The sequence below is a fragment of the Octodon degus genome, unplaced genomic scaffold (genome assembly GCF_000260255.1).
Source record: "Octodon degus isolate 3935 unplaced genomic scaffold, OctDeg1.0 scaffold00055, whole genome shotgun sequence".
NCBI classification, from domain to species: domain Eukaryota; kingdom Metazoa; phylum Chordata; class Mammalia; order Rodentia; family Octodontidae; genus Octodon; species Octodon degus.
This window is the reverse complement of record NW_004524631.1, coordinates 2556770-2567076: the sequence shown is the minus strand read 5'-3', so window position 1 is coordinate 2567076 and position 10307 is coordinate 2556770. Positions and strand designations below refer to the sequence as shown.

General features: G+C 33.9%; 1 protein-coding gene across 8 annotated transcripts in view; it reads left to right on the top strand.

The window, feature by feature from the left end:
• Positions 1–10307, top strand: part of Nlgn1 (neuroligin 1) — a 908803-nt gene that overhangs the window by 213636 nt on the left and 684860 nt on the right. For 3 of the 8 annotated variants that reach the window (XM_004633437.2, XM_004633438.1, XM_004633439.1), the window contains one exon: positions 3956–4766. In XM_004633437.2, coding sequence (XP_004633494.1) covers positions 4274–4766 — 493 coding nt within the window. In that variant the 5' untranslated portion in view covers positions 3956–4273. Of the gene's footprint in view, positions 1–3955; positions 4767–5208; positions 5269–10307 lie in introns of those variants that run through there. The other 5 variants (XM_023717837.1, XM_004633435.2, XM_004633434.2 and 2 more) reach the window with 4 other exon arrangements.

Below are 10307 nucleotides of genomic sequence, written 5' to 3'. Positions count from 1 at the left end.
AGAAACATAGAAAAATAGCAGATACAAAGACAGTGTAACATATAACATGTAACATATGTTACAGATTTTCAAACCAGGAATAGCAAATTAACAATGAATGTTATAGTACCAATTATTATCATCAAATCTGCTACTCAGATTAACAAGATTGGACAAAAAATTGAATAATGCTTGCTTTCAATAAACTTTAATTATCTTGCTTGTCTTTTTTACTTTTTCTGTAATTTTATTTTAAAGAGAGTTTAATAATAATCAATAAGACAATACTAATAGTACACATTTAGAAGACCAAGATGAGAGGTTTTTGTATTACACATTGCCGCTCTTGATGTGGTTGCTTAGGTTGCAGACATCAGCATCAAGGGTTAGTCAAGGTGAAAATTTTAAACATTAACTGATGTTTTCAAAACAACTGATAGAAATTATTAATGTAATCATCTCAGCCATCCTGTATACCTACTTGCACGGTTCTTTCCCCTCCCTTTTTTCCTATACCTTCTCCTTTCCCTCATCTTCATTGTTTAAGCCTTATGTTCAGTTTCTTTCCATTTTACTATATCTATTATACCTTTCAGGTCTTATTTATTCTTTCAGATTATTACACTAAGGAGACAATGATATTTACATGTGTGGGTCTGATTTATTTCACTTATGATTTTTCTTTTAAAAAATTTATTGATACATTTTTACATATACATAATAATAGCATTCATCAGAGGGAATTTGTACCTGTATGTGATATACAGTGCTTCTTCTTTTTCCCATTTGTGTGCCTTCCGTTCAATCTTTCTTCCTCTCCTTATTTACACAAGCTTTGACTATAGTCTTTAGTTGTATCCAATTGCCTATAAAGGCCTCAAGTTTGTCTTTTTTATAGCTGAGTAATACTTCATTGTTTAAAAAATACCACATCTTTTAAATTTATTTTAAAATAGTTCATATTAATTAGGAACAAGAATGTCTTTTTTCTTCACATATTTTAGCATTTTTAGTATAAGAAGTAATTTTGTTAATAAAAAGGCTGTACTTTTGGGGTTTTTTTACTTTAAAGAAAGTTTATTTTCATCAAATGTCATTTCTTAAGAAACAAATATCCTGTGAAATAGATCTCCAGATAGTTATAACCATATTTTGTTCATATTAATGCTTAAAGGGAAATTTTCTGCTGGTCTCAATTCTTTTTTTTAATAATTTTTTATTAATTTTAATATGAAAAAATAGCAATGAAACAGTTTCAAAGTAGGCTAGTAGGACAGTTACAATAATTAATACATTGCATATTGTTGACTTCATAGTATTTTTTTTACATTCTATAGTGATTTAAAGTTTAGAATTACCATGGTTGTTGGACAATAGCAGTTCCATATTATGTCTAAGGCATTTGACATTCACACAGATAGTAATGTTAAACTCAATTGCCTCTGTTACAGTGTAATAACATCATTAAGATTGTCTTCTGGATGTTTAACAGCTAAAGTTTACAGACCAAAAATTAGAGAAAAAGAGGGGCTACTAGGATAGTCAATATTTTGGCCCTAATCTTTCAAGGTCAGTGAGGACTCCGGACATAAAAGAACCTATACTGTAATATCCTGTAACTCAGTGGTGTCCTAAATTTTCTGATCAAGGAGATTATGTGGCCACAGAGGAAATTGATTGTGTATTATTGATAATGCATAGTGTGTCTAAGGAGAGTCACCTAGAGAGAAAAAAATTCTCTCAGGCTTTCCCACAGAGCAAATTGGTCAAGCAACGGCCGTGGCTCATCCAGATGGCTGACACTGATAAAAGATCTACAAGGTCTTATACATGGACCCCTCAGGGTAAATCCTGAGGGGATTTGACTGACCTTGTCAGATACAAATGTTATATTTTTACTTATATAGGACTTGCTTTAATTTGGTATTAACCATCCAGCAGAATATAAGTGCAATCATGAAGTATAAAAAGTAAAGCTATATTTATATGCTGAGCTGTAAATGGCTCAAGTCAACAACTTCAGACAATTGTCAGTTCTGCTGATAACCCACTACTATTATGAACTATTGGAGTATATTGGGTTATGTTCCTGAGTTCAAGCACCTACAATATTTGAACTGGCATCAACTATGAAAAGGTCCCTTAAAGACTTCTCCAAATACATCTTCTCTAATGACAAGGAACACCCATCTCTGACAAAACAAAACAAAAAAGGGGGATATAAATAAAGGACCATTTTGTAGTGAAAAAAATGTATATACAAAATAGTTAGGATAGATATACACCTACCTTCTATTAGTTCAATGAGAAGAAAGGTTTGTACTAATATTGTTTAGACAAGATACCATGTCTGCATTTTTGTTATTTATGAAATTATATGAAAAAGTTTTAGAAATCACTGTACCTGAGAATCATTCTGAATAAAAATGATGGTGAGGATTTTTAAGGCATCACCATAATGCTCTCTTTTAGGTGTCAAAGTGATGCTATTTAAATAAAAACCGTAAATGGGAGAGATGTATAGGTATGCTATGGCCCATCATGTTTCAACACAAGAATAACTAAGTCTTCCATGACTTCTGGAGTCTGGAAAGGGAGAAGGATGTGTCTAAGCCTGTCCTTTGTGTTTTAATGCACTTGCACAGTGGAAGCATAAGAATTAATACAACTACTGTGTTCTTGAAGAAAGACATGTATCTCCTTACTGCCTTCTGTGATGGATTGTTGAGAGCTAAAGGAACACCAGGCCAGAACCCAAATCTCCTTCTGCCCTATATAGTTTTCTCAATCTCTTTTTAAATAACACAAAGTCAGGACAATTTCACTGCCAGACCAACACTTCTTCAGGAATTTTTCCATAACATGACAAGATATAACCATCTCTAATGCAAATCAAAACTATTATTTTTCAAAGTAAGCACTTTAAAAGGTTGCTGGAACAAGAAAGGACAAATTTTCTGAGCTTCATGCTGTTTGACAGTCAATGTGAGATTACCCAATGAATGGTACTGCACTGAATGTTACAATTTCTCCTGAAGATGAGTTGAACTGAGCAAACAGTGTTAGATGTTTGATTAGTGTTAATATGCAAGATGCCATGATGAGATAGGATTGTTCTTTTAAATTACCACACTTTTGAAAATTCTTTCTTTGATCTCTAACAGACATTGAGACTATAATTTGTAATTTAAAATATATTCAATTTGACTCAAATTCATTTGCACTTTGCAAATTTATTGTTACATAAAAATATGTTTAGATGGTAGAGTAATTTTAGTTTGCAAAAATGATGTCAATTTCTTTTGCTTTTTCTTATTATGCCAGTTGCCATTTCTCCTTTATGTTCTTGAGTCTAAATTTAAGATAGGAGTTTTACAACCAATATTTCATGCAAATCTTGAAACCTAGTAAGGAACTTGACCTGGTTGAATGAGAGCAGTTCTTATGTGGCCACATATGTGGGCCTGGGAATTACTTTGCGTGTGTGTGTGTGTGTGTGTGTGTGTGTGCGTGCATGTGCGTGTGTGTGTGTGTTTTCTGACAGATTTTATGTTCCATTAATACAATACAATATTTTTCAAAAAATGTTTTTCTAATATTAATTCTAATTTTAAGCCTGTCTTTTGATTAATCGTGTAGTTATTTCATGTGACTGAACTATCAATAAAAGGAAAATTTTACATACAAACTTTAGTGTTTTAAAAATACTTTACTATTAAATGCTCTTGAAACTATATATTTGACAAGGTCTGCTTCCCCTTAAGCATATACAAAGTCAGTAGGCAAGTCTCTCAGTAATCTAATAATCAGTTATTTTATCTGTCAACTCACTTCAAACCATAATTTTTCCATAATTGTATTTAACTCACCAGACTCTAGCCACTGTTAGTGGATTTCCATATCTTGCAAAACAGCTAGTTATCACTCTGTCTATTTTAGGTTGCTTGTACTAATGATTTATTTTTATTTTCTCTAGGATATAGACCTGCAGCTAACTGGATTTGATTTATAAGAAGGAAATTTACAGTCAATGGCCACTCTGCCATATTGCTACTATGGAAAATAGAATGGTCAATAGGATATGGTCTGATAAATAGTGATGATTGAAGATGTTGCTTCAATACATGTGAAATCAATGGAAGATACGTGCTGCATGAAAAGCTTTCTCAGCTTTGTTCCACAACTTCATCTTTGAAAAATTGAAGGCATATCTACTACAGTACAGCCTTTCTCAAGTGGATATAAATACATTTGTCTCACTGAAACCAGACAACTAGACAACTAATGTGGGACTATGGCACTTCCCAGGTGCATGTGGCCAAATTATGTCTGGAGAGCAGTGATGGCGTGCTTGGCACAGGGGGGAGTGGGTGCCTCCTTGACTCTCTGTGTGTTGGGAAGTTTGCTTCAGGCTGCCCATGTGCTTTCACAAAAATTGGATGATGTGGACCCACTGGTGACTACCAACTTCGGCAAGATAAGAGGGCTTAAGAAAGAACTCAATAATGAAATTTTGGGACCTGTTATTCAGTTTCTTGGGGTTCCCTATGCAGCTCCACCAACAGGAGAACATCGTTTTCAGCCTCCAGAGCCACCGTCTCCCTGGTCAGATATCAGGAATGCTACTCAGTTTGCTCCTGTGTGTCCCCAGAATATTATCGATGGCAGATTGCCAGAAGTCATGCTTCCTGTGTGGTTTACTAATAACTTGGATGTAGTTTCATCGTATGTACAAGACCAGAGTGAAGACTGCCTATATTTAAACATATATGTCCCAACCGAGGATGGTGAGTTTATTGCAGGAAAAACAGGAAGATATATTTACTTATTTTTTCTATTCTAAGCTCTAACAATATGAATTCATGTGTACTGGTAGTATGCATGGCTTTTCCTGTTGGCATGTAGACATATTTTACATGCTTGCATGCTGCTCTTTTTGTTTATGTGTGTCAGTGTATCTATTCTTATTTTTTCCTGTGCCTACTCGTTTTCTTTCCTCCACAGCACGTATAATTAGGTAGAAATGGGCTCCTAGTTTCCATTTCCTACCAAATGACTTCTGAGAAGATGCATCAACATTTCTTCATTGCATGTGCAGGCTCAACGAATCGGGGATCCTCCGCACTAAGTCAAATGCAGGAGTGTATTGAGTTAGATAGTGGTGTTGCATGTTCCGGCGGTCTATGATGGAGCGCCATGTTATTTTCTAGTCTTCTATTCATTTTTCAGTAAAAAGAATATCCAAGGAATGTGCCAGAAAGCCCGGCAAGAAAATTTGTAGAAAAGGAGGTATGTATAAAGTGAAAATTAAAAAAAAAATGGGTTAAAAGTTTACAGAGGAAGAAAAAGATACTCTCCCTAAGGATGATTTGCTGATGCTGGGAAGTGATTCATTAGGATATTTTTGGAATTTGATTAAGTTTGTCTAGGAGCAGAAAGACAGATAAAGAAAGCTCTGAGTAGATAAGTTTAAGAAAATTCACTGGAGGTGCCTTGTGTTATAGTGGTAGTAGCATCAGAAAGAAAGAAATTTCTGCTGCACTTTGTTTATAGAGACAAATATATTTAGCCTTTGAGTTGCCTGCAAGGATCCCAGATGCTGCTGCCTTAGCACCTGCTCAACTTTCAGAGCTCTGAACTCCTCCTGAACAGATGTTGACTTGTGCTTCTCTTTGACTTTATCAGTGCAGTCATAACATTGGTTTTCATTTGTTAATTCCTATCCCCTTCTGAATATCTTGTGAACATTGTTCTTACCTAAAAAACTAAATTTTTCAAAAAAATATTGGACAATAACCATGATCAGATAATGGTATTTTTTCTAACGGTTTATTCATTTTCAGTTTGTCTTTCTGAAGAGAATGAGATTTTTAGATTTTATGTTAGATATTTACAGTCTTAAAATTACTTCAACATTTTTATATTTATGTTAAACAATTTAAAACATAGAGAAGAATCTGATTCAGAAGCTACAATTAAATCAACCTTCCAATCATCCTCTAGCCCGATTGAGCAAATGTAGACAGTAACAGCTGCAAGCTCGCATCTGAATGGAGCTTGTCCACACTCCATTTTTATATAACATTCAGTAAATCACTCATAGGAGAGTATGAATTTCTATGGCAGAAAATCATCTATGAGTTGTTTTGACCTTATTCATAACTTTATAGAATTTCCAATCTTCATGCAGAAGTCATATTAATATTCTAGTACTGCGCATTTTATCTCTCTATGCACTTCTAATCTCCTGGCTGGACCAAGTCAGATTTCATTGCGGCATCTTGCTGGGGCCAGGATTGTCTAAACTGTTCTGTTTTACTGGGACTGTGTTACATGGAACACACTTCTAAAATAATAACCTCAATGATGGATCAGAAGTATTTTCATTACATTGACTCTTTTTTAACATTTCTTGCTAATATATGTAGAATGGAAATTAACCTTTATTTTCTTATTGATGCTAGCATTCAGATTAAAAGCACAATGAACTTCTGAAGATGAATATCAAGGCCACAGGGGTGCTTTTGAACAACTATAAAGGTCTCTTGTTTCTCCCCACTTGAAAAAGCTGAAATAATTTATATGCCGTCAACTACCGTGCAATACAGCAGTGGTTATTATTATGCAGCTTATCAAGTATGTGTAATTAGCTAAGTGACTTTTGCTTCCTATCACAATGATGTTGATTCACAAAGTCATAAATAAAGATGCTATTGAAGAATGCATAAATAGGGCACAGTGCATAAAAAATGTGCACTCAAGAAAAAGATAAAGGCACCAAAAGGTAAGCTAGTAAGTGACCTTTTTCCTGTACAACTTCAGAGAGAAAAGAATGTATTAGAAATGTATTTTTCATTATTCTTTGGATTGTTGGTTCCGTCAGCTTTACCAATTAGTTGGCAAAGAAGTATTCAGGCTGTACTATTTACCTTGGCAAGGTTTGGACTAATCTGTAGTTGGACAGAGAACAGCATCTACAGACTCTTATTGAAGCTGCATGGTCCATAGTCTGAAAGTGTCATGCCTTTAAATATTCTTAACTAAGCATTTTTCAGTATTTTGCTTGGAAATTTAATATATCCTGTTACTAAATAAATTCAGCTCACTTATTAGCTGAAGTTTCCCAAAGTCTACATAACAAAGAGTAGATCTGTAATTTTCTATATAAATAGTTGTTTTCGAATGAATAAAAAATGAAAGTTTAGAGGCACTTTTAAATATAGCAATAGAAATTTTCTTCCTAATCCTTTGACTCCTTCTTTCTCTAACATGAAGGCCTAGTATAGTCCCTTCAAATAATCTTATTATCTTGGCTTAAGAAGTTGTTAGCCATTTCAGAGTCCAGATTGCTCACCATTACACCATGGAACCCATATTAAGGTGTTTTTTTTTTTGTTCCTCGAATGCCTTCAGGGCACTATTTGGCCAGCTGGAGAGGTGTGAGGTTCGAACTCCAGCAACCTGAGGCTGACAGCTTTGGCCATTTCAAATATATTTATTCCTCTACTAAAATGTGCTACATAGTGATTATACATTCTTTAGCAGAATTCCAATGTTTTATAAATGGTGGTTGAGAAACTATAAAAATAGTCGTGTTGCCCTTTTCCTAGGTGTTAATGAAATACTGGCTTGCCATTATTTACGTTTGTTTTTTGTAAGCATGTACAATCATTTGTAGAGGCAGATGGACCTCTATTCCTGTGCCAAGTACGCTATAGTCTGTGCATACTGTATTCACTCAGAAGTATTTCCTAATTGGCAATTATGAGCTGTGTTGTATTCAAGAGAGTCAGTAATGAACGAGGCAGTGAATCCTGTTCCCTTAGAGCTCACGTTCAAGTAATTCTACAAAGAACAACACACTTTGTGCACTTTGATTTGTAGAAAAGGAGGAAAATATTTTTCCTTCTTCAAGAGACACTACTTTGTAATTTTTAAGTAGAGATTTTATAATATTTTCATGTGCATTTAAAGAAAAGAAATATACTTTTATCAGTAGGTTGCCTTCCTTTCATTTTAAAACAGGTCCTAGTGGCACATTTTAATCTATCATTTCGTATTTCCTGAGATAGTTTTAGCCATATGTTAATTACCATCTAAATATTTCTTTAGGGTTTTACCTAGCAAAATTGAAAAGAACAATAAATGCTTAAAATGAGATGACTACCAAAACTTGGGAAAATGGGCAGATAATATGATTGAAAATGATACTTTGACATGGTTGACTTTTGCATTTATATATTAGGTGTTTTGCTTGATTTATCCATTTACTTTACCCATCAAATTTATGACAAAGGAAGTGGTTTCTGAGAATGTTTTTTAAATGTTAATCTTGTATCTGTTGCTAGCACCAGTAGAGGCAAATATGGCTTTAGTTCTTGCCCATAGTAGATAAGTACATAGGTTGATTTACATACTACAGATATTTCTGAAGAAATAGTCATGGATCTCTTCAACTTTACAGTCTTCTTACTTCTTGAATTTTTTTTCTTTTTGCACTCGATATCATCAGTTCTTCTTAGTCTGTGAACACACAATATTTTACATAGATGCAAAGCTTACTTTAATATAACTAGATCAAAGCAATGATATCAACCAATTTTCAAAATTACACATGTCTTGGAAATGGTACACTTAATTTCTTACTGTCCAAACCACAATCTCCAAATGTTCCTCTGGTTGCTATCAAAGGGTAGCTTTTTTAAAAAAAAATATTTATTTTTCCATAATTTTATTGATAAACAAATAGCAATGAGATAATTTCAAACCAAATTGGTATGACAGTTTCAAAAAATAACACATTGCATACATTCTTCCTAGTGGTTATTTTATGTACAAGATGCAGACATGATATCCTACTTACAAACTCTATTAGAATAAATCCTTCTATTCATTAAGAGAATGTAACTATGTATCTATCCTAACCATTTTGAATACAAAGATACAAAATGGACATTCATCTGTATACTCTTTTTTTGTTTAGTTCCATTATTTGAATATTATAAGTGTGTTAACTCAGCAAAATGTTCTAAAAGAGTCCAGTAGTCCATAATAGTATTGGGTCTTCTGCTTCACTGGCAGTGTCAGAAATTGTTGACCTCAGTCCCTTATAGCTTAGCATAAAACCGTGGCTTTACTTCTTATACTTCGTTTTTATACTTTTCTGCTGGAAGTTTAACAGCCTAGGTTGTATGGTAATAGCAAGAATCTTCTCTTCTAGAGGGTTAGCAACCTAAGTTTGCAGACCAAAATTAGATAAAAAGGAGGACCACAAGGAAAGCCAACATTTTGAGCTTAACCTTCCAAGGTCAATTAAGACTCAGGACATATGAGAACTTGTACAGTAACACCATGTAACTCAGTAGTGTCCTAAATTTTCTGATCAAGGAGATTATGGGGCCAAAGAGGAAAGTGATTGATGATGTAGAGTGTGCCTAAGGAGAGTCACATGGAAAAAAAACATTCTCTCAGGCTTTCACGGAGAGCACATTGGCCAAGCAATGGCCATGACTCATCCACATGGTTGACACTGACAAAGTTCTACAATCTGACACTGACAAAGGTTCTACAATCTGACACTGACAAAGATACAGGATCTCAGCATAAATCCTGAGTGGATTTCACTGACCTTATCAGATCCAAAAACTACAATGCTTGTTGCATGGGTCTTGCTTTATCTTGGTCTTAATCATCTAGCAAAGGCTAGCTTTAACTTACTCAATTTTCACTTTGTTTCTCTACATTATTCTCTTATGAATGTGCTAACAAACACTGACGTGAGGGCTGGGGAGATGGCTCAGTAGAATAAGTATTGTCTAGCAAGAGCAAGGGCCTGAGTTCAATCCCTGGTTCTGCCAAAAAAAGTTAAATAAATCAAACACTGAGGTGGTAAAACATTAAGGTCATAAACATGAGAAAGAGAAACAAGGGACCCTGAGAATCCACAACAAACTAATTGGCACACAGATACACTGGACCTATGCATCCTTGTGTTTCTCAGCACTTTAGCTATTATTTGCATAGCTTTTCTAGGAGAATACAAAATTGATATTATTTTTACAGTTGTGAGGCATTGTTAATCATATTTTTATTTACCATGACTTTGTTCTACAGATTAAAATCTTTACAGATAGTTCTAGTACATTTTTTTTTTACTACTTTAGCATTTTCTTCCTGATTTTCAGAAATATTTTGTATGTTTTTAACAGTCTTCACTTAAAGTGATATTGAATTTGTTCAATAATATTTTCCACCAACTTAAGGTATATTTAGTTTTTTGTTTCAAATAGAAAGTGGTTTATTCCTAATTAAATATATATATATATATA